This window comes from Sus scrofa, chromosome 11, assembly GCF_054392235.1.
Source record: "Sus scrofa isolate SSC_HxYL_T2T_F1_AM1 chromosome 11, Sscrofa_HxYL_maternal_Yorkshire_Landrace_v2.0, whole genome shotgun sequence".
Classification (NCBI taxonomy): domain Eukaryota; kingdom Metazoa; phylum Chordata; class Mammalia; order Artiodactyla; family Suidae; genus Sus; species Sus scrofa.
In genome coordinates this window covers 56,267,642-56,293,072 of record NC_139393.1, presented here as the reverse complement: position 1 = coordinate 56,293,072, position 25,431 = coordinate 56,267,642, and the positions used below count along the sequence as shown (strand labels likewise).

Genomic DNA, 25,431 nt, shown 5'->3' with positions numbered 1-25,431 from the left:
CTGAATATAGAAAGACATGCTTTAATTAAATACTGATGAGAAGACAGTGGAGAAGACAGGAACAATGAAAATACTTAGAGAGAGGAAAGCCCTGTCTGTAGCTCAGGTAGAGGAATTGGCTTTTAAGTAGGAGTGTTGCCTCTTTGATGCCACCAGGAGAGGAAAAGAAAATAATTAATGCAGTCTAATACATCTGTAGTTGTGCAGCCAGAGTAATTATTTATGATAGTAATTAATATGTTTTATATTAGAGATGGATTGATGAATCTTAAGGTCAAGGTTTTGAAACAAAATGAAAAAATGAAATAATCATTGTAGCGAGTGAAGAGAAACTGATCAGAAAAGGTTTCTCAGACATCCTTAGACATTCAGTTGAAATCGAAGGTCGTGTACTAACTGTGCAACGTGAGTCAAATGAAGACGAATAAGATTTGAATTGATTCAGCATGGATGTTGTGCCAGACAGTTCAACAAAAGAGCAGTGACTGAGAAGGAAGTTGAGCATATAGTGGTTAAAAAAAGGACAATGAAGCCTAACTGGTTTGGAAAGGAAAATAAAAGTGGATATAGAGAGAGAAATTTGAGGAGGTGAGGAGGGCTAGCAATCTAAGAATAGGTAAGGTAGGAGTTACAGAGGCAGAAAACTGAGCAGATGATAAAATCAAAACATTTTATTTTGATTTCAGAGATTGAACAATTCTGAGTAATATCACAGGTCTGTGACTTTGGGTGTGAGTGGCTGAAACAAAGTTGAGGTTAAGATTATTGAGGAGTTTCCGTCATGGCTCAGTGGCTATCGAATCCGACTAGGAACCATGAGGTTGCGGGCTCGATCCCTCGTGTCACTCAGTGGGTTAAGGATCCGGCGTTGCTGTGAGCTGTGGTGTAGGTTGCAGACGTGGCTTGGATCCCGCGTTGCTGTGGCTCTGGCGTAGGCCGGTGGCTACAGCTCCAGTTGGACCCCTAGCCTGGGAACCTCTGTATGCCGTGGATGTACCCTAGAAAAGACAAGGGAAAAAAAAAAAGATTACTGAGGTTGAAGAAATCAAAGAACTACAAAGCTAGACTTCTGGATGAGTTGTTCACTGACTATTAAACAATTTGAAGCTAAACATTCTCATTTGTTTCCTTTTTTTTAGGGATTTAGCGTCTGGTCTCCTTGCCTACATAATCATTCTTTTAGTTTCCTATGAAATTTGCTTCAGTTTGTATAATTTCTTTTGCAAATTTAGTTACCACAACTGAATTCGGTATTTCTGGAATGTTCTGAGTGGCCCAGGTTAGAGCGGTTACAAAATACCGTTCCCACAACTGTCTCTTTGAGATATTAATTCATTTTCCGGAAAAGGAGATTTCTTACATCAGCCATTCACATGTGCCACCCAGCAGTGAGCCAGAATTGGTGGAGGGTGAAAATCGAGATATGATTTATTCCTTAATTGTTAAGTATAATAATATGTGTTTGAGGGAAATTGGTGGAGTGGAAAACCCATTGTACTGTAAACCTGAGTTTTCCTCCTATTTAACGCCTTTGTAATCTTGCTGGACTTACCCTTAAATTGTATTCTTCTCATTTGTAACTATTTAGTAGATGGTGGTAGTTTGTTTATAAATTACTTTCATGAAATTAGAAAGAGTAGGGTGAAGGAAGGGGCTCATGAGTGGTGTGGGTGTGCTTCTCTTCGTCCTCAGTGTAGTAGAGGTTAGAAGTGAAGGAGCAGTTGGAGAACTTCACCTGGACCTTGAAAGATTAATTTGGTAACGCTGTAGAGGTATAAAGTATTGGAAATAATGTGACAAGTTTGCGTGTACTTACAGTCCATTTTCGTCTTTACACTTTACCATAGTTTTTTCAGATCTTTCTGTAATTTCTATTAAACAGTTGGTTAAGAGTACAGTTGCTGCCCTCTGTAAACTGTTCTATAACATAGACCCCTTTCTTCCGCTTCGCTAGAGGTAACTAGTCCTAAATGTAATGCTTCGTGTTCCCAGATACATATTTTATACTTTACTGATTACAAATGTATCTGTAAGAAATATAGTATGTAGATTTTTTTATGTTTTTTGGAAGTTTACGAAAATGGTGTCATACACACCTGTCATTTTGCCAGTATTTGCCCAACCTTGTTTTAAGGTTTAGCTGTGTAGCTGTAGTTTATTCATTTTAACAGCTTTGATGTATTCCAGTGTATTCCTGTTACATAAGTTGTTCATTCTCCTACTCTGGGGCATATAGATTGTTCCTAGTTTTTTTCACTACTGTAAACCGTACTGAAATAAACATCCTTGTATATGTCTGTCCCCTTTTGTCCTTGAGCACCAGTTTCTCTAAGATACATAACTAGAAGTGGGGTTGCTGACTCGTAGGGCATATCTGTCTTCAGCTATGTTAAATGTTGCCAAAACTCATGTTCCCATCAGCAGTGTATCACAATGCTAAATACCTTATGTTCTCATCTACATTCAGTTCTTACAAACATAATTTGATGACTGTGAAATGATTATATTGCTGTTTTAATTTGCATTTCCTTAATGGTTGAAGAATTTCTCACATGTTTTTTGGCCTTTCATATTTCTCTCTTCAGTGACTTGTCTTTACTCTCTCTTGTGTTATTTTTCTCTTTCGTATTGATTTATTCTTTATTTATTGTGGGTTCATATCCTTTTTTGGTTATATGAATTATAAATCCCCTTCTCCCAGTTAAAGGCTTATCTCTGCCCCTTCTTTATAGTCTTTGTTTTGGAGCCATTTAAAATTTTAATGCACTCTAAAGATACTATCTTTTTTTTTCTTCTGAATTTTGTTGGTGTTTTATTGTTACGTCTGGGTCTTTAACACACCTAGAACTTATTTCTGTAAATTTATTTTGAATTTACTTTTGTGATGTAGGTAATTGGGTTTTTTATTTTTCTCCTATATGGATAACCAGTTGTCTCAGCACCATTTATTGAATGTCTGTCACTGTGTTAGTTAAGAATGTTTCTAATGATTTTGTGATCCTTTTGGTTTCTTTCTTAAAGGTGTATGAAAATTACTCATTTGAAGAACTGCGTTTTGCATCACCAACTCCTAAGAGGTAAGGATCACTTTCTCAAAGCATAGCCAGAATACATGTTACAACTAAAATCACCCTGTATGCCAACTTTATTTTCTGTAAGTAAGTACTTTAGAGCATTTTAAAATTTCCAGTGGAGATTTACCACAGGTTTTGTAATGTGTAGATTTGCAGGTAAGATAGGTAGAATGTATTTGTATTGAACTGTAATACTGCCAGTATGTTATACTAAGGAGTACAGAAAGAGTAGTATCTAAAAGAATATTACTTGGCTTATTGTTAGTAAATTGGTTAATATGGGGTTTGTGGTTTTTTTTTTTTTTCCTATTTTTGTTTTCCCTTTCTTTTCTCTAATGAGTGGCAGACTGATTTCAATCTGCGCTTGTATTTTTGGTTATGAGGACTTTATTTTTAAGCCTCTAAGTAATTCTGTTAACTCCAGATTGAAGCAGATTTTTGGATTTACTATTTTACTTGCTTGTTAGGAGAAAGTACTTATGCTTGGAAAAAATTATTAGATGGATTGTACTTTAGAGAGGCCAACTCCACAGAATTTATAAAAAGTTCCAAAGTGAATCTGAAATAGTGTAACTACTTAGTATACTTCATTGTATTGCATATCACATGACTTGCTAGAAATTAGCAGGTTCCTATGGTCTTATTCTGACCTGTATGCAAGGTAGAGCTTTAGCACACAGTCTAGAAAGTTTTCTGTCAAAATAGCCAGGTTTTCAGAATATATCTTTGTCTAGGAATAGGAGAGTAGCATTTGGTCTCTGGCTTAAATTTAGTTTCAAAATCTCCGCACAGTGGAAGCATGTGATTTTTGTAATATAAATGCGGACTGTATAGGTTTACAGTATGTTAAATAAGAATGAATTGGTCATTTGGATTGTAATAGCTTTCATGTAAATAGATTTTCATGCATTGGGCATTTTAAACCTAATATTAAAGGTCTCTTGTCAGAGTAAATGCATTTATTCATTCAGCACATACTCTTAGGCATCTGCTCTCTGGAAGGCACTGGTGCAGGCTCTGGGATACTTGTGTGAACAAGCTAGACCAGGTGCTGGTTCTCATGACATTTACATTCCTGTGGAGAAACAGGCTATAAATAAGTAAACTAAACGGTACATGATAAATAAGGTCGTTTGCCAGAGAGTGATGGGGACGGGACAAGCCACCAAAGTATTGGATGACCAGGAAAGGCTGTTTGAAGAGGTAATATCTGAGTGAAGAGCTGGATGGTAGTTGGTTGTATAAAGATTTGGGGGAAATTCATTTTAGGCAGAGAGAATCTGGGGTAGAAGAGATGTCTTTGAAGTACAGAAAGAGATGTGGGACTGGAGAATAGTGAGCAGGAAAGAAAACAGTTGAAGATTAGATCGGAGGTCCAGATGATGGCCTTCTATAGGGACTGGAGAGCTGTGTTAAGAAGTTCAGATTTTCTTGTAAGCAAATTTACTTGGAGGACTTTAAGCAGGAGGGGGATATAATCTGATTTATAGTTTAAAAAGATCATTCCAGCTACTCTCTGGAGAGTAAATTTCAGAGGAGCGAGAGTGGAAACAGAGAAATGAGGTAGAGGCTCTGAGGTGACCTGGACTGGGGTTGAAGGGCCTTAGCAGTGGAACGAAGAGGGGTGGATGGACAGGGGCTACTCTTAGAAGTGAAGCCAACAGCCTGCCGCTGGAATGGAAATAGGGAGCGGGGAAAGAGAAGATCCAAGAATGAGTATAGGTTTCTTCAGCTTCAAGCGTCAGTATAGATTATCTAGCAGTGTAGGGCTTGGCCAGCATTGGCCTGCAGACCCAGTCAGGCCTGTTCTGCAAATAAAGTTCTATTAGAACACAGCCTTGCTCATGAGCTTCTCTATCATTAGAGTTAACTAGTTATGACAGACTGGCACAGTGGACTAAAATATCATTACAGGAAATGTTACTGACCCCTGGTGTCATGGTTTTTATGAGGATCAGAAAGTCTCAGAAATGAACAGGCATGTTTTCATTTGCCTTTTCTTTTTTTCTTTCTTTTCTATTTTTTTCCCCTATTTTTTTAGTGTTTTTTTCCCCACTGTACAAAGTGGGGACCCAGTTACACATACATATATACATAATTTTTTCTCCCATTGTTGTGCTGTGGTGTAAGTATCTAGACATAGTTCTCAGTGCTGCACAGCAGGATCTCATTGTAAATCCATTCCAAGAGCAATAGTTTGCATCTGTTAACCCCAAGTTCCCAATCCCTCCCACTCCCTCCCCTCCCCCCGGGCAAACACAAGTCTATTCTCCAAGTTCATGATTTTCTTTTCTGTGGAAAGGTTCATTTGTGCTGTATATTAGATACCAGATATGAGTGATAACAAAAAGACAACTTACAGAATGGGAGAAAATAGTTTCAAATGATGCAACTGCAAGGGCTTAATCTCTAGAATATACAAGTAACTTATCCAACTCAACAGCAAAAAAGCCAACAACCCAATGGAAAAAGGGGCAAAAGACCTGAACAGGCATTTCTCCAAGGAAGATATACAGGTGGCCAACAAGCACATGAAAAAATGCTCAACATCCCTGATTATTAGAGAAATGCAAATCAAAACTACCATGAGATACCACCTCACACCAGTCAGAGTGGCCGTCTTTAATAAGTCAACAAATAACAAATGTTAGAGAGGTTGTGGAGAAAAGGGAATCCTCCTGCACTGTTGGTGGGAATGTAAGCTGGTACAGCCACTATGGAGAACAGTATGGAGGTACCTTAGAAATCTATGCATAGAACTACCATATAGTCCAGCAATCCCACTCCTGGACATATATCCAGACAAAACTTTCCTTGAAAAAGACACATGCATGTTCATTGCAGCTCTATTCACAATAGCCAAGACATGGAAACAACCCAAATGTCCATTGACAGATGATTGGATTAGGAAGATGTGTATGTATACACAGTGGAATACTACTCAGCCATAAAAAAGAACGACATAATGCAATTTGCAGCAACATGGATGGAAATACCGAGTGAAATAAGTCAGAAGGAGAAAGACAAATACCATATGTTTTATTTTGTTTTGTTTTGTTTTAGGGTCACACTCGCAGCATATGGAGGTTCCCAGGCTAGGGGTCGCATTGGAGCTACAGCTGCCAGCCTACACTACAGCCACAGCAATGCTAGATGTGAGCCATATCGGCCACCTACACTTCAGCTCATGGCAGCGCCAGATCCTTAACCCACTGAGTTGGGAGAACCCTTGTCCTAACAGATACTACTTGGGTTTTTTACCACTGAGCCACAGTGGGAACTCCTGTTCTATTTCTGCTATTGTTGCATGCTGGGGCGAAGGAAAAATAGTTATTCTTCTCGAAGTTGGGGAGATTTCCAGGACAGTTGGAAATAGTAGCTTGAAATTCAGTGAGAAATAAATTTTTGAGTCATCATTATAGAGATAGTATTTAAAATTGAGGAATAGATGAATGATCAACTAGAGAGATAATACAGAAAGGAAAAAGAAGACCTAGACCCAAATCTTGGGGCCTTCCATAAGTTAAAGGGTGGTCAGAAAAGGGAGAGTCAACAAAACACTGAGAAAGAAAAAAAATAGGAAAAATGTTGCAGAAGCAGAAAGAAGGTTTTTTAAGAAAGAGTGGTTGTCAGTTATTAACTGCTACTGAGAGATTGCTTGAAGACAAAGGAACAGCTGTTGAATTTGGGGATGGGGTGATGACATAGGCAATTTCAGTGACATATTGGGAGCAAAAGCCTAGTTAGGGTAAGCTTTAGAAGAGAATTTAAAATGAGGAAATGGAGAGTTATTGTAGACAACCCTTTAGATAAGTTTTGCTATAGGTGGAAAAAGAGATACGAGATCTATTAGAAAAGGCTGTACTACTGACGGGCGATGTTTAAGATGGGAGAGTCTGAGGTTCGTTTGTATAGAAATAAAGTAGAAATTGAAATGATCCACTGAAGTGGGAGAAGTAGACAATGAATGAGAGAGCAGAGTGATTGCAGCACACAAGTGCGGAGGGAATGAGAGGCACAGCCCAAGTGGAGGGGCTGGCTTTGGGCATGACCCAGGACACTCCTTCCTGGTAACAGGAGGCCGAGGAAATCGGGTCCACTAATCTGGTCTCAGCTTTAAGGCAGTATCTGATTGCTTCTGTCTTTTACTGGAGAAGGCGATGAGGTCATGATCAGCTGAGAGTCAGGAAGAGGATGCTGGAGATTTGAGGTGAGGAAGAAAAAGTGCAATTCAGTATGGAGAGAAGGAAAACAGGCTCTAACAGGGCAGTCGGTTTGCCATTCATTGTGGTAATACAACTGGCAATTTAATGTTGGCTGTGATACATCTTGATGGTGTCAACAGCTTAACTGAAAGCAATGTTCCAGTATTCATCTTTTTTACTTTCAGACCCAGTGAGAATATGCTGATTCGTGTCAATAACGATGGCACTTACTGTGCAAATTGGACTCCAGGAGCCATTGGACTGTACACTATTCATGTTACCATCGACGGCATTGAAATAGGTATTTTTTTTAAGTTATGAGTTACTTAGTGCAAAGAACTAGAATCAAAATCCTCTTTCTGTTCTAGCTTGCCCTTTAACATGTATCACAGGCATGGATAGGTTTTATAACTTTAAGGGGGCTTCATTTCCTCCTTTATAATGAGAACTTAATTTGTGCATTCATAAGACCTTAATATACTCTAATGATTCGTGTGTTTTTGTGACCCTCATGACTCCTTCCCTGCACCCCCTAACATGGCTGGTCGGGGGATCTCCTCTGATTGGCCCTGTAACCATATACAAGCCTCGTCTCCCCATCCTGGTACATCTGTCTTCCTAACTGGCTATGAGCAGAGATATCTCTTTCAGCTTTGGATCTCCCAGTCTGGTTCAGTGCCTGGCGCATGGTGGCTGCCCAATAAATAGTTGTTGCAAAAATGAATTTCCTTTACCTATACCACTAACCTTGAAAAACATACTGCATTTCCTTTGGACATTAATCTTTATTTTTAAACTATGCATATTATAGGACAACAGTAGAACAAGAAAGCTCTAGCAAGTGTTCATCAATATGAATTCCTTACAACACTCTTTCCTAATTCTCCTCAAGTGGAAGGATTCCTATGATCAGGTAGATTTAGAAAACCCAGTATATTGTAATCTCATCTTAGACATTCATACAATTCACGTTAACATACTAGGAATTCTAAGAAGTTCCAAAATTAGGAATCCTTTCTAAATTTGTTTTATCCTTATCATGAGACCCTTACTTGTAGGGAAGAGAGAGCAGGGGAGAGCTCTAAGTAATACTGATTGGGAGTTCCCACTGGAAGTTAAGAACCTGACATAGTATACCTGAGGATGCGGGTTCAATCCCTGGCCTTGCTCAGGGGTTAAAGATCCAGCAATGCCATAAGCTGCAGCATAGGTCACAGATACAGCTCAGATCTGGTGTTACTGTGGCTGTGGTGTAGGCCAGCAGCTGCAGCTCCAATTTGATCCCTAGCCCAGGAATTCCATATGCTGCAGGTATGGCCCTAAAAAAATTTAAAAAGTAACACTAACACTCCACTGAAATACCGCTTGGGAAACTTTAAATATTTTGTTTTTACAGTGGAGATAAAGAGGTACTTTACACTGACATAACGGTACAGAATATACATTAAATGTAACCGTAGAATCAGATATGTCAGATTCATCTTTGCCGTCTAGAGACCCTTAGCTTCAGCCTTTGCTGCACTCTCTCTTATTTCAGCATATCCATAAAGTTTTAATTTAACATGCTTTTCTTGGTTCTGAACAAAACATTGTTCTAGGTAAGACAGTTCCTGTCAAGTGTTAACAACTTACTGATGATTGGAAGATAAAATAGGTGAACAAAATCACATGACTTAGAATGTAAGAGGTACAAATTGCAGGAATTCAGAAGTGGAGAAAGTCAAAAATGGTTTGATCTTTGCTAATAGGGAGTGTAGGAAACTGATACAAAGTACATAAGAAAAACCCACTCATCTTTGTTTTCCAGAATGACATTGAAGAAAAAGATTTATAGTTTCTTAGAATCATTCATTTTCCTCTCTGCTTCCTTAACTCAGCTTTCTCCAAAGGTGACAGAACTGTTAGTAAGCTAGGACCTGCTTGACTGCAGATAAAGACAGATAATAATTTAGTAGAATAAGGATGATAATAGTAGCTAATGTTTATTCAGCCCTCAGTATCCAAAATTGTTTTATGCACACCTTACATATTTTATATTTAAAAAAAAAATCATTTCATTCTCATGGCAGCTCTGTGAGATATGTGCTATTCTCATTCCCATTTTGTAGATTAAAAAAAATGGGGCACAGAGAGTCAAACAACTAGTGACAAATGTGAGAACATCCAGGACAGTCTAACCATGCTGTGCTGCCTGTTACTCAGCAGCTGACTGGTATAGATGAGTAGTGCTCTGATCTGATTTGTCAGATAAGGTTTAATCACACGAGAGTTTCTTTATTATTTTGAATTTTTTCAGTATCATTTCATATATTCCATAGCCCCGCCTCTTTTCCTTGAACCCCTGAGACACTTGTTTAGAATCTCAGGGTCATTTTTCAAATATTTCTCTCTTTTTTTTTGTCTTTTTTTTTTTTTTTTTTGCCTTTTCTAGGGCTGCTCCCGCAGCATATGGAGGTTCCCAGGCTAGGAGTCTCATCGGAGCTGTAGCCGCCAGCCTACACCACAGCCACAGCAACACGAGACCCGAGCCACGTCTGCAACCTACACCACAGCTCACGGCAATGCCAGATCCTTAACCCACTGAGCAAGGCCAGGGATCGAACCCGCAACCTCATGGTTCCTAGTCGGATTCGTTAACCACTGCGCCACGACGGTAACTCCTAAAATATTTCTCTTTTTTGATTATTGTGTATCAATAGCCTTAAAAGGGCAGAATTCAGATGTTTGTTTCAATTGTTTAAAATAGTCTGTGAATGTATATAAAATTAGGTTTAGGGTGCTCCCTCCCTTGTATTTTCGAATGCTGCAGTTCCTTTCCTTTTCTTACAGATGCTGGCCTAGAAGTAAAAGTAAAAGACCCACCAAAAGGAATGATACCACCAGGAACTCAGCTGGTCAAACCAAAGACTGAGCCTCAACCAAATAAGGTTAGGGTAGAATGAAACCAGAACATGTATCAGTCAGAGATTTATTAATTTTTTTCATTGATGCTACAGGATAGCTATCTAATATTTTATTTTATTTCAGTGTTTGAAATCTAAATATTCCCAAATAAGTTTAAAGAATAGCTCAATGGTAGTTCTAATCATTTCTCAATTGTAGAACTTCATACTTTTCGGTTTCTTTTTATAATGCTATAGTAATTTATAGGCCTTATGTACTTTCTGTTATTGAAAGTTTACAGTTAACAAAAAGTCTACTGAAGTAAAGTGTATAAAGTTTACAAGGTTAAAGTATCCTATGCTGTTAAAAGAAAAATTCATTTCCTAGCATCTAAAGAGTAAGGACTATAGGAATTCTAGTAAATTACTTATTAAGAAGGAAACATGGGTAATAGCATTTATATCATACATACCTTCCTAAAAGGAAAAAAAATGGCTCTCTTCTCCTTTTTATCATGTCTTCAAAGTTTAGAAAAGAAATTATACATATATTAATAATATTGTAATTTTTTCAACAATTTACCTTTTTTTTTTTTTCCTTTTTACAGCTGCACCTGCAGCATATGGAAGTTCCTGGACTTGGGGTCGAATTGGAGCTGCAGCTGGAGCCTACACCACAGCCACAGCAGTGCCAGATCTGAGCTGCATCTTGAGGCAACACCAGATCCTTAACTCACTGAGAAAGGCCAGGGATTGAACCTGCATCCTCGTGGATACTAGTCAGGTTCTTAACCCACTGAGCCTCAATGGGAACTCCAATAATTTACATTTTTATACTTAGAAGCATTCTGTTGTCCACTGTTAATAGAATGGGGAAGTCAGCTCCAAGTAATTTTGGAAACTTTCAAACCTATTTAATCTTCTCTCGTACCACTTCTAAGTTCTCTGTTCCATGGTTTTTCCTGTCTCACCTCTCTGTCTTTGCCTTTCTCAGGTTCGAAAGTTTGTGGCCAAGGACAGTGCAGGGCTGCGTATCCGTAGCCACCCTTCCCTTCAGAGTGAGCAGATAGGCATAGTGAAGGTCAACGGAACTGTCACTTTTATTGACGAGGTAATTCGGAAAGAAACCGTTGGGATAAATGTTGGACAAAGTTTTTGCATTGTTTGTACAATATAATCTTTTGTTGTTGTTAGAGTTATGTTTTAAGCAGTTTGGGTAGTGTTTGGAAAGTTTGTTTTGTGGAATTTAAAAATTCTGTTCAGGAGTTCCCATTGTGGCACAGCAGAAACAAATCCAACTAGGAACCATAAGGTTGCTGGTTCGTTCCCTGCCCTCGCTCAGTGGATTAAGGATCCGATATTGCCGTGAGCTGCGGCGTCGGTCGCAGATGTGGCTCGGATCTGGCATTGTTGTGGCTGTGTCATAGGCCTGCAGCTACAGCTCCAATTAAACCCCTAGCCTGAGAACCTGCATCTGCCGCAGGTGTGGCCCTATGAAGCAAAAAAAAAAAAAAAACTTGTTCATTGAGTCTCAAAACATTTCATTTTTTTTTAAGTCAAAGTAACTAAAATTAGACTTTTAGCATAAAAGGAATTCAGTTAACATAGTAGTCAGAACCTGTACATGTACTCACTGAAAATAAGTACAGGTATATGTATATATATATATATAATCATTTTTATTATAGCTGGTTGACAATTTTTGAATTTTAAAAATGTTTCTTTTGAATATGTTTATTTGTATTGCTTTAACCTTGGGAAGTACATTTTTCTAATCATTCAATCCAGTAACTTCTGGTTAGGAGGAGAGGAGGAGTTTCATGTTCTTTTGGGAAACGTTTGACTTTACGTTTGAATTCTTTATCTTAAACAGTGATTTCTTTGTGATTTTGCTTCAAGGTGATACTGCTTTTTACATTCTCACCACGTGAATGATGGTATTGTTTGGCAGGCCTGGCTGTGTTTTTCCTTAAAGGTTTTCTCATACTTACTTACCTTCTGCAAAGAGTAGATGCTTACCGTCCACGTCCACCACTACTTGCCTGCCTCGGGGCCTTTCCTCGGAGTCACCAGAGGGCACGGCTTGTTTCTGTTTCTTGTTTCCCGTAGATCCACAATGACGATGGTGTATGGCTGAGGCTGAACGATGAGACCATAAAGAAGTATGTTCCTAACATGAACGGGTACACTGAAGCCTGGTGCCTTTCTTTTAATCAGCATCTCGGCAAGAGCCTGCTGGTCCCTGTCGACGTAAGTAACAGGTGGTTTTAAAAAGCTTTCTAGGTGTCTGGGCTACAGGGCTTTCTTTAATTAAGGCTTCTCAGTTCTGAGGTAAACCACAACTAAATAGCTTTTACTTGATAAGCACCTGAATTCTGAGAGCTTCTATGTGATAAGGGTGGGATTTGGCAAGGCTGAGAACCTTAATACTCACGCACAGGCAGGAAGTAGTAAATTAAAACTAGGCCTGCAAAATTCCTTCCAGAGAGGTAGTGATGGTAGTTAACCTTTTTTTTTTTTCCCCTGTCTTGTTCACACTGCAATTTGGAATGAATTCCAAACTAAAATTTATGAATTCACTGTTACAATTCATTTCAGGATCTTGTATAATGTGCTTGTTTATGTTGACATTTTGTAATTCTCTGTGTTTTGTCCAAGTTTGAATCTTTTCTTTCTTGGCATGTAATACTACTGTGTTAAAATAAGGTGGAATTTTAGACTTTTGGTGCTGCAGTGTTCTAGTTAAAGCTAAATCCTGACGTCTGAGAGAATTCATTGATCCTCTTTGACAGATGCAGTAGAATACACAGAGCCAATATTCAGGAGATTGCTGTATCACTCAATAGGGTAGGAACCCACAGCTCTTTTTATAATTTAAACAGAAAAGTTTGATCTTTCTTCCTTTTTATCACCATTAAATGTGTGTATTCCTTATGATGCTGCTAGTAAAAGTAGCACTGGTAAATTTTTATTTTTAAGAGAATCTTAGTATTTTAAACCACTGAATTTCTTAAAAATCTAAAGACCCATTGAGACCACTGGGTAGATCCGTTCTGAATACCCTTCTTCTGTCATAGCCCCAAGTATCCCCTTGATGTGGCCAGGAGAGGGGAACTGAAGTATATTGGAAATGAAAGTCATTGGAACTGCAGTATGTCTAAGAACTAAAAGATAAGGCAGTTGTATGGTATCCACATTAACATGCAGACACAGCATTGACGGCAACACCATGACCCCCAAGGTCTGAAAGCAAGTCTCTTTACCATTGGACTTATAGTTAAGTCATGCGATGCACAGGAACAATTTCATGTTGGATCAGGAGAAAGCCTAGGGAAGCTTCGGGATAAAAATAAGAGAACAGGTAGATTACATAAGGGTTTATATATTATGTGGTGACCAAAGATGACTGAGGGGTATGTGTGACAGCTGGTCTAGGGCTCTGAACAGATCTCATGTGAAGTTCGGTGGAGGTGTCAGATGATGGCCCACAGAGTCAGAGCCTGGCGTAGGCAAGAACAGGCTAGTTTTCCAAGATTTCAATTTTAGGGACCAGCACAGTCCTCTTACATTCATCAGTAAATATTTAATGAATATCTTACTCTGCAGGGATAAACATGATAGGGCAGAGAGGAAACAGTGATTGCACCCCTCCTCTCAAGCAAACTAATGCAGCTAAATAAATGCATCTTGTTCCTTCTCCTTTTGCATCTGTTACATCATCTGCTACTAGAAAAACACTTGCCACCCACTCTCCCTTTTTATACTTCAGTTCATTTGTCAATAAAACAACTAGAAATCATGGTTGACCATTGTAAAATACTGCTCATTAAAGAAGAGAAAGCTGGAAGATTTGAAATAAAATTAGAAATAATCAAGGACTGATGCCACTAACTTAAAAAGATGCAAGGGAGTTCCTGCTGCGGCATAGTGGGTCAAAGGATCCGTAGATACAGCAGATGCCTGGGAACTTGCATTTGCACAGGTGCAGCCATTAAAAAAAAGAAAAAAGATGCAAAAGTTGCCTTAATCAGTCTTTACATTGATCTCTTCAATCTTTTCTAGTTAAAATAGTTTTGCATTCACATCAATGCATGTACCATGCTTAGAGCCTGACTCAAACTGTTGGGGATAATAGGGGTAGGGATTAGAAATTGAACCACTGACTAAATAGTTATGGACTGTTTTTTTAAAACATTACCATAAATAGTCATATTTAGAGTAAGCTTTAAAGTGATTTTTGTTGAGTTTTCTTGTTTATTTACTCAATTGTAGAGCTCTTCTTTTCATTAAAGATATGGACTGTAGCTAAATTTTGGCCTCCTATCAGTGGTTCCATTTAAACATCAATACTTCACTAAGAAACAGTGACATTCGTAGTTCAAATGTGACTTTAACTCTGTTTTATCACTTTAATAATGCTCTAGTTTAGAGATTAAATAACGTTAGACATTCATAGTATGACTGTGTCGTCTTAAAAATTTTTTAAATCAAGAGTTCCTGTCATGGCTCAGCTGAAACGAATCTGACTAGCATCCATGAGGAGGCAGGTTTGATCCCTGGCCTTGCTTAGTGGGTTAAGGATTTGGCATTGCTGTGAGCTGTGGTGTAGGTCACCAATACTGCTTAGATCCACTGTTGCTGTGGCACAGGCCAGCAGCTACGGCTCAGATTTGACCCCTAGCTTGGGAACCTCCATGTGTCGCAGGTGCGGCCCTAAAAAGCCAAAAAAAAATTTTTTTTTAAATCAATAGAAAGAAAAGAGATAAATATGAAGAATGTAGTTCCTTTTCTGTGAGGTGCTCATCATCTGTTAGAACTTCTTGCCTCTGTTAGAATGTACTTTAATTTTACTTCTTAGAGTCTTTGTGGTGTTTCATTTGTTTAAAATGCTTTCACTTCCATTTTTTCCTAACTTTTCTGATATTTTTCTAGTTGACCAGGCTCAAAAAATTGTGTCAGCTTTTCTCACCCTTGTACTTCTCAATTATGCTGTTATTAATTCATTAATTGTTCATTCAACATACGTTTACTGAGTCTTTATTATGTACCAAATACTAAGCTGGGAAGTAAGCTATTCGGTAGAGAGGCAGAGGGGAGGGATATAAAATAATTAAGAGTGCGTTTCTTGCTCTTGGGTTATTCACTATATAATGTGATTTAAAAAAAACCATACCATATTCACATAAGTAAGTTGCATCATGGTCAGTTAGAGAGTGGCTTTACTTAGGAGGTGACATTTGAGGAGGTCTTAAAAATTGCCAGGAAAAAGTGGCGGAATTTGTAGATAGAGAAGCAGATGTCCAAAGCTACAAAGACATGCTGTGTTTGGGAACTAATAAACAAGGGCGAAGGAGGAATTGCGGGTAGAGAGCATATAAGTACGGGAAAATTAGCTTTCCCTTTCCCTTCTCGGATGGTGCTTTGTAAAAGCAGAAAAGGCCTAACTTCTTTCTCCAACTACTTGTGTTGTTTAATTTGTTTTCCTTGCCTTCATCCCATTTGTAATTATATACCTCTTATTGCTGTTGTTAAGCTCCTTAAGGAATAAGACTCATTTAGGATCCCTTCTAACTCATATGTGTTTCTTTCAGAGCATTAAATATTATATTTTGCTCATGGTAGGCTTTCAGCATTTGTTAAATACTAAATTTTAGCTCTTGGCATTTGGTATGATCCTGTGGCTTAAAATGATTTCTAATCCTGATATGCTCCTTACCTTATTAATTCTCTCATTTAATTTTCAGTGTGCCCCTATGATGTTAATTTTTTAATCATTCTCATTTTTCCCATGATATAAGAGAACTCTTCTCCCAAGATCATGAGTAGTAAATAGTGGAGCTAGTTCTGAAACTCCAGTTGATGTGATTCCAAAGCCCATGCTTTTATGTTTAGTCTATTTTAATCTACAGAGACATAAGGATACATATAGTTATAAAAGGATAAAGTAAATCTAGCTGTAAAAATCATATTGCTTTGGCTAGAACACTGCAGTTAAATAAATATGAGTACTCATAACCTGAATGGTTGAATGAGGGTGAATACTATGATATATGTTGGAGGGTCAGCCTGAGAAGATATACCAGGGGAAGGTTGATTTTAAATTAAAATTCTAAATATTTGGAAACAATGAAGGATTTGGAAGCTAGTAAGATGTTTCGGACATCACAGAAAATATAAGTTAAAAAAGAGAGAAAATCAGTTATGCACATGACATGAGGGTCATTTGACTCCCTATAACAGAGCCTAAAGTTTTTTGGAAAACAAGTTTACTACTAAAATAGAGATACTAGTGATTTGAAACTTATAGGCCCAGTTCTTTGGATACTTTGTTTTAAAAAAGAAGTGAGGTCTTTTCACATTGTGAAGGAGGTTGAGTGATAGAAAAAGTTTATATCAAGGAAGGTAGACGATAGCTCATTAAAAGTCTTCAAAGAGGAGTTCCCGTCGTGGCGCAGTGGTTAACGAATCCGACTAGGAACCATGAGGTTGCGGGTTCGATCCCTGCCCTTGCTCAGTGGGTTAACGATCCGGCGTTGCCGTGAGCTGTGGTGTAGGTTGCAGAACCGCGGCTTGGATCCCGCATTGCTGTAGCTCTGGCATAGGCGGGTGGCTACAGCTCCGATTCGACCCCTAGCCTGGGAACCTCCATATGCTGCGGGAGTGGCCCAAGAAAATGGCAAAAAGACCAAAAGAAAAGAAAAAAAAAAGTCTTCAAAGAATGTCTTTATAATACCTATATTATCCAGTTCTTAACAGAACTGGAGGCTTGAGTCTCCAGACGTCTCCATGCAGTTACACAAACCACTTTCTACCTGCTTAAGCTGATTGGTGTTCACGTATAGAAAAGTAGGTTGATCTTTCCAGAGTTTGGGGCTCTGGAGATTTGGAGGAGAGTTGAAGAAAAAATGTCACTTGCTATTCTCTCTTATAATATCACCCAGAGTAATCAGTAAAATTAGCTACTATTTCTTGCATTTTCTGTCCGGTTTCATTCTTTTGGGATACACGATGCTGGCTAGTAGTCACATCTTTAATATATCCTAAGCTTGGTTTTGTTTCATTAAAAGGGGTGTGTGTGTGTGTGTGTGTGTGTGTGTGTGCGCGCGCGCGCACATAACATGAGTTCAGCCTCAATAAATACTGAGTGAGTATGCTGTCCTTTAGATGGTTATCACAAGCTTCATTTCCTGCTGTACCTTGGTGTTTAAGTTTCCTAAACAAAATGGGATTAAGGCCATTACAATAACACTGTAATTGTTTGTATATATGCAGTGTTTAAATTCCCTGAGATATTTTATCTTTTTTACTTTAAAAATGGCAGTTCTTAACTCTGAGCTAATCTAACACAATGAAACAATTATTATCATTTTTTTTTTGTGTGTGTGAGCATTTGGTCATGTATTTCACCATGAAAATTATTCACTTATTTGATCTCTTGTATGCCTTGAAACACTATCATCTTAAGAGTTGCAATTTTGTGCTCATGAATTTAGTTAGGTTTTTATTATGCTTGTCTAATTTTCTCAAAATAGAAAATTTTTTAACTCTTCTAATTTTCTCAACAGAACTTTTTTGCCTTTAAAATGGTCTTTGAGTATAAAATGATTTAGATTATTATAGATATCTGTATATTTGTGTATGTGTGTGTGTATATATATATACATGTGCAGACATATATAGTGGTGCTCATATTAATCTGTAAATTATACAATATGAAAGCTAATTTGTGTATGTTAGTGAGAAATTGAAACTTTGGAGAAACTAATACTTTTGTGCATGTTTTTGTCTTTAGACTAAACTTTCCTAAGTATTCAAAAGAAAATTATGCAAATACATTTTATTTCTAAACTCTAGCTTTCTGTATAGTGCTTTTTTGATAATAAATGCAGTTTTATTAGGATAACACATTTTGAAAATGTGGTGGTAAACCACTGTAGACTAAGAATTTTTTACGAGTGCAGAGCAAAAGCAAAAAAGTGTCGGATTTGCATCCACATATAATTAGGATGTACAAAATTTATTTTATTTGTAATTTGTTGCCATGGTCAGCAGTTACATCACATTGTGTATGTTAACTCATGTTCTCAGATCCAGGAAACACTTAAGTTTCGAAAATTGAAATAAAAGATACAGACCTTAAATACTGTCAGTCACCATACCACATTGCTTCTTTATTACTAACCTATCTGCATTGCTTTTCACATTGCTTTTGTTTTTGGTCAAGATTGTGTGTTTGTGGTATGTTGGAAGTTCCTGGGCCAGGGATTGAACCCATGCCGCAGCAGTGACCCCCTAGCTCATGCAGTGACAACGCTGGATCCTTAACCTACTGTGCCACAAGAGAACTTCTTACATTGCTTTTAATACTAGAAAATTTTATGATAAAAAGAATATGCTAAAAAAAATGTTGATATTGTTTTATGTCAAAAAGTCTGCACCACTGTTCTCTGTGAAGGAGAAAAACCTTTGAGCCAAGTACTCCACAAATATTTACACACATGGGTGAATCAGTAAAGACATCTTCGTTGACCCGCCCTAACAGCATTTCAGAATACTTTGCAGTATGTTTCCACTTCATCTGTCTGCTGTCTGTTTTTAAATGTGAAGGGGACTTTGGTTTTTTATTTTGTTTTACACTTATTTGTAGGCATATTAATAGAAACTCATTTTTTCTAGCTTTTCCGTGTCTTTAATTTCTGAATTAGCATATACGTATGTACAGGGGTATGTATCTACATCTGTCCACACACATATATACATGAGGAAAATACAGAACTAGAGAATATTAAATTCTCATTATCTAAAGTGACTTTACAGTTGGTTGGGAATTGTGTTGTTTCTTTATGCTAAAGTCGTTGATGATGACAGCTTTTATTAATAACAGTTTGAATGTCTTCTTTTTTGTATTTATATAAGCAGTAAAATTGTGTAATTGCTACTTTCTGAAAAGATTTTAATTTCAGATCAGATAAATGTATTCAGTAGCATGATACATCTCTGTAAAATGTGTATCATTTAAATTTTCATGAAGACATTTTGTGAAAATGTTGATTTTTCTTGAACCATGCTGCTGTGAATTGGTTGTTCTTTAACAAAATATTTTTAGACTGTAATATAGAGATCCTAAATGCTTTGTGCATTTCCTAAACTTTGAGATGGAGAAAACTAGGCCTGCCTTTTGATAAAAGTTCAGATGTATGTTTTCCCCTGTACTTCTCTTAACAAGTTGCCAACAGCTTTCAGTAACATTTCCAAGTGATTTTTTTTCCCATTTATAGAAGAGAGCAAAATTGAAAAATGACAGTTCTTTTTACTTTTTGATTTTTTTTGTACTTTAAAAGCAATAATTTGTTCACATATACTATGTGCCATTATTCATAATAGTTGCACTATCTGTACAATCTGTATTGCTCACATTTTCTTTATAAAATAGCAGACTGTTTCCTGTCATAAAACAAATCTGGCTTGTATCGGAACAGAAATGTCATCATTTAAAGGAGTTTTAGGATTTCCTTCTTGCACTGACTGTCTTAAGCTTTAAATCAATGTCTGGCTCTTAATTGTAGTAAATGGCATGACACACTACATCCATGGAGAGCTTTTGACAAAAACTTATGCATCAGAATTTCTTTGGTGTGTGGTTTACTCAGGTTGCTTCAGTTTCCCTGTAGTGAAATAACATTCCAGTGCTGATGCCTGAGTACAGAGCAATGTGGTTACTGTGAACGCATCTTCTGCACATGATGTCCTGTTCCCTTTCCTTGTTGATATTTTTCTTTCTTAAACTTTGTCGCTCAGAATATCTTTAATGCTAGCCAAGGAGTCAGGGATTTGGACGTATTTTCATGGACTTCCAAAGCTTTTTTCCCCCAGGTGAGTTAACTGTAAGGAACAGTCATACATTATTCAGGTATTTCAGCATGTATAACAAACTTTACATTACGTCTTTTGAAGCTTTTGCTTAAAATTAATTTTAAAAATTTTTACCAAAAAAGATCTATACAAAGTGCTGCAATTGAGTTTCCCCTTCAACCTTTTTCCTCCGTCTCTGCCAAAGACTGTATTACTAGTTTAAGTTAAACTTCGACTTGACTTCAAATTTGCTATATTTAATTGAATGACTAGCCTCTCCAACAATTATATCCTCATCTAGCTTTTTCAGAATTTGCTTATTTAGGTGGGAGGGTTCTAACTCTATAGCTGTTCTGTTTTTTTCCAGCCTTGCATAGTGCTCTTTTGAATGTTGCTCTGAGGATGGGGTGGGAATGCAGGGAGAAGAAAATGACATTGCAGTTCATCAATTTCATATGCTGGTGCCCAGGTCTTAAATTTTTGTATTGAATAGAACATGCATTTTAGGGTTGCTTGAGAATAACAGGCACAGTTCAGGGATTTCATGACTATTTTTAGTATTTTTTTTAAAAAAGTTAGATTTTGCTGTACATTAATTAATTTATAGTTAGTTTAACTAGTTGGTAAAATATTAAATATTTTAGTACAGTTCCCCATATTGCCTTTCAGTGAATAACTTGCAGTCATTACCAGTTGTGCTAAAACTTATCTCTCACTATTACCGTAAATGGTCTGATTGGAAATATTATTATAACTTAATTAAATGCTCTAGAAGTATCATTAAAGACCAGTGAAATTATTTTTTCACTAATTCTATGAATATTTGCTTAGTTTTTAATCATACTATGTAATTTAAAAATAACAGTTACAAATATGACTAATTTGACTCTCATCTATGAAATAGCATGATGTATTTGCTCAAATTGGCCATTAGCAACTAGACTTTTAAAGTGTTTTACTGAAAACCTCTTGAGTAAGGTAGCACAATTTAGCATTTGAAACCTTATACTACATTTTAATTTTGAGTGCTCTTTGTATTTATATAGTTGTGCACATATATAAATTTTTACAGTGCATGGGTATATAAATGCATATTTTACTTTAGATTGTAAATCTAAAATTTGCAAGTTTATTTAAACTTCTTATTTTCATCAAATTGCCAATATTTAACTAAGGAATGTTAGATAAATATGGTGTGATAACTGTAGTAAATGTAAAGAAATATTGTCTATAAGTAAACATTGATGATAATTCATCACCACAATGAAATTTACAAGATATTTTGTGAAGTTTAATAATGAATTTAAAATTTTTCCTGGCCAATCACATATTGAATTAAAGTCACAGTGTATACACCAAATTCTTGAATACATATTTTTAAACCTTAGGATTTTATTTTCAATTTCCTACAATATAATGGACATGTATACATATTTTTTAGAATAAGACTATGTATAAGGATAGAGCTATTCAATAATGTTTTACCTTGTATAATATGTTAGTGGGTTTTTTTTCATTTTTATCCTATTTATAACATTACTAAATATTAACCTATCGTTTGAGTTGAATAAGTGTCCCTTTATGGTCATCTTTTGCTGTATTTGAATAAAGCAATCAGTAGGGTCTATTTCATGTATTTAAAAGTGCAGTTTAAGTCTGTTTTAAAGAAGTAATAATGACAATGGGAGAAACTCCAAAGTGGGACTCTCATGTACATTTAGTTGGGAAAAAGCAAATATGAGAAGGTTATTTTTTCTATTTATTGCATTCATGTAGGAAATAATTTTATCACAGCATTCAGATTCAATAGCAAATTTAAGGCATGTTCTTTTGTTTCATTTTAGAAGTGATTCTTTTATGTCCAAATGCATTATATTTATGTAAAACCACACCACCTTTAATGTTAATCTCTCCTCTCTGCTAAAAGTATAATCATCTGTTTCTGTTAATGGCATTAATATATCACTGTTTAATAATGGCCTAGCAAATCTAACTAGATATTTTTATTTGTACTGTATTAAGAAAGTGTGAGTTGTTAAAATCTAACAAGCATTCTTACTTCATTCATAACTAGTAAATAATAAGATGTAGCTATATTTCATGCACATTTTTCAACATGGTTATCTCTGTTTATAGATAAAACTCTACAATCGTCATACTTATTTTCTCTATTTATTAATAATTATTATAAGCAAAAGTATAAGGCAATGAAGATTTAAACTTTTTAACCCCTACTAACAGGCAGTAATACAGTAATAGTGATTCACAATTATTCAGTTGTGGTTCATATTATTTTTGTTTCTCTTACTGTTAAATATTTCTCTAAAAGATAAAGGTAAAGTCAAGTACTACTACTACATTTCTCAAATTGTGGGCAGAAGCTAAAGGTTCAATTGCTCTCCTGCTATATTTTCTTCTCTTCAGCTCTTTTAAATATCATTCAGAAAGATTCTTTAATATTGGTACTAACCAACACTTTAGTTGTCTTTGGATATGTATTCTTTTTGCTTGAAGTATTATGGACTTGGTAATAAAAGCTATTAAGAAGAGGATGTTGGAAGCGGTAATAGATGGTATTTTGTTTACTTTTTTTTTCCTATTCAAATTTTCAGGAACCTAAAACTAATACTGATGACTTTTTCAAAGACATAAACTCCTGCTGCCCACAGGAAGCAACAATGCAAGAACAAGACATGCCGTTCTTGCGAGGAGGGCCAGGCATGTACAAGGTAGTGAAGACGGGACCTTCCGGTCACAACATCAGAAGCTGCCCTAACCTTAGAGGTATCCCAATTGGAATGTTAGTTCTGGGAAACAAAGTCAAAGCAGTGGGAGAGGTATGGATTCTTGTAGCTTCATGACTTCTAAGATATTCATTTTTAATATAATACAACCAAAGCATCCCTTTTCTTCCAAAGGTTGCCATTTCCATCCCAGGTTTTTAAATGTTAATATTCTTTATCTTTACTTGTATTGAAAATACTAATGCAGTTTTTCTATGTTTCTTTTTTAATAATTTTATTCTCCTAGTTATCCTCGTAAAAACGATATTTATATTAACAGAATGATTTGTATTGTATGTTTGTTAAATGTTCATTATTTGCACATATCTTCTTATTACAAATGTGTACGGTACTGTCATGCGTTAACAGCACTTTAAAATATTTGCTATGAATCAGTATGGAGATGTGATATATTCAAAGGGTTTCATTTCTTTGTTTCCATTCATGTGTCTCACTGAAGTCCTGAGCAAATAACATTACTCTTTGGTCAACTGTGGCATTTGCCTCAGCTGATGAGCTTGACGATGTAGTGTGTCATGCTATTTCTCAGTGTCAGGGTCACTTTCAAGTTGCGTTACAGGTACTACCAGCCTAAATAGTAGAGTTCTCTGTGTTAGGACGTCTTAGGTGCCAAAAAAAAAAAAAAAAGAGCCACGTGTTTTTGGGTAATGTTTAAAATAATTTAGAGATCATCCTGTGTTTTAAAAATACTGTTTTTACCGAAGTCATCAGTGAACAATATTTTACAAGACTATTTACTGATTTCTGTCTTACCTCAGGCTGTGGTCTTAATTTCAGAAACTAATTTGTTGATAGAGATCTGTTGGGATAATTATGCTACTCAAACACTTAAACCTTTTTGCTGGTTTTCAGCCTGAGTGACGTGAAGAAATCAAGCCAATCAATCGTGCTTTCTGTTATGTACTAGGTAACCAATTCTGAAGGTACGTGGGTGCAGCTGGATAAGAACAGCATGGTAGAGTTCTGTGAGAGTGATGAAGGAGAGGCATGGTCCTTAGCTAGAGACAGAGGCGGAAACCAGTACCTCCGACATGAAGATGGCAAGTTGGCTTAAATTTGTGATTTATTCCAATTTACCTTTGCAACGCAGAAGTTTAAAGTACATTGTATTTCTTTTGTCGTAAGACCTTTGTTGTGTGTTTATTTTTTTAAGTAAAATCAAAACTAAAGAAAATACATGGGTACTAAATGAATGTACATTAAAGAAGAGAATTAAAAGGAAATGTGAAACATATGAATAGGTCTTTATAAAATATGCCTTTTATTTCATTAATATGAATTTGAATGACAGTTCCTCTGTACCAGTTTAGGACTAAACGTTTTATTTTTTCTACCGCAAAATGGAAGGTCACTTTTCAAACCACCAATCATAGTACTTCTCCCAGGCAATTTCATTCAATTGAATTCTGTCTCAGGAAAGGAGCATTGAATAAATGCCTAGCTTCTTTGGATTTCCTAAGTTGTTGTTTAGAATTTCAGCCTTAAACTTCCTCATTTTTCAACAATGACCTCATTTAATAAAAAAGTTTCCTTTATGTCCGCCTCTTTTCGTGCCCCTGGTGGCAAAATCTCCATCAGACCTTGTCATCACTTGGGTGAAGCTTTAATTGATCTTGACAGAGTCGAGAATTACCTTCGTTCCTGAAGAGCTGTATTCACCACCAGGACAAAACAGATATTATATTGAAGTTAATTTTTTTTTTCATACTCAGATTGTGGGTCCCTGGTGGACGGCATAGGTGTCTTATCTCTGTATCTTTATAAAACAGTTTTGGCATATACTAGTTGCTCACTAATTTTCATAAATACAAGTTAAGTTACAAAAATAGTAGGACATCAAAATAAAGATGTTTCTACCAAATCCCAAAATTTATAGGATAGGGTCAGACAATTAAAAGAACATGCTTCTTTATTCAAAAGAGTATAAAGTTATAATATTCATTATCCAAAAGGTAATATGGCCATAAATATATAGAGAGTCAAGAAAGGTTTGAGATTTGCGTTAAGTGATGGATGGAGTATGTTTATGTGTATTAACATGGTACATTAAACATTCTCCCTTTCCCCCCCACGGCAGGCCTTTGACATAAGTTATATAACCTTCCTTTTACAGGTAGGGAATCTAAAGCTCATAGGATGTAAAATGACGTGCCTGTGGGGGTTACACCACTGGATTCAGGGCAGATGAAAGACTTGCCCCAGAATCTTCATTCGTACTTCTGATGCATGCTCATTACACCATACCATGCTGCATCAGCGATCTGTTAAACAAAATTTGAGAACCTACAAACTTTTCTTAGTGAAGGATAATGTGGTCCTAAAATAATGTTCTGAGATAGTAGAACTATTCATTATGTTTTGAAAAATGAAAAGCTTCATTTGATGTAAATCATTTCACAAAATAACTTTCTCATTTACAATATACTTACTACATATACATTATATTTATTACATAGTCTTATATTCTTAAACATTTTCACTGTATAGGGATATTCAGATACAAATAAAAATAACCTGAAATCAGCTCTATATAAGACATAGTTAAATAATCTGAGAATGGTTTAAGTGACTATCAAAGGCTCTTTCTGGCTTAGGAGTCATTTTAACCGGTAGT

At 36.4% G+C, this 25,431-nt stretch overlaps 1 protein-coding gene across 38 annotated transcripts in view; it reads left to right on the top strand.

The window, feature by feature from the left end:
- Positions 1-25,431, top strand: part of MYCBP2 (MYC binding protein 2) — a 268,897-nt gene that overhangs the window by 159,482 nt on the left and 83,984 nt on the right. For 14 of the 38 annotated variants that reach the window (XM_084982006.1, XM_021065737.2, XM_084982016.1 and 11 more), the window contains 8 exons: positions 3,022-3,077; positions 7,465-7,580; positions 10,109-10,206; positions 11,156-11,272; positions 12,271-12,411; positions 19,960-20,034; positions 22,626-22,850; positions 23,725-23,857. In XM_084982006.1, coding sequence (XP_084838132.1) covers positions 3,022-3,077; positions 7,465-7,580; positions 10,109-10,206; positions 11,156-11,272; positions 12,271-12,411; positions 19,960-20,034; positions 22,626-22,850; positions 23,725-23,857 — 961 coding nt within the window. The remainder of the gene's footprint in view (positions 1-3,021; positions 3,078-7,464; positions 7,581-10,108; positions 10,207-11,155; positions 11,273-12,270; positions 12,412-19,959; positions 20,035-22,625; positions 22,851-23,724; positions 23,858-25,431) is intronic. The other 24 variants (XM_084982013.1, XM_021065746.2, XM_021065743.2 and 21 more) reach the window with 2 other exon arrangements.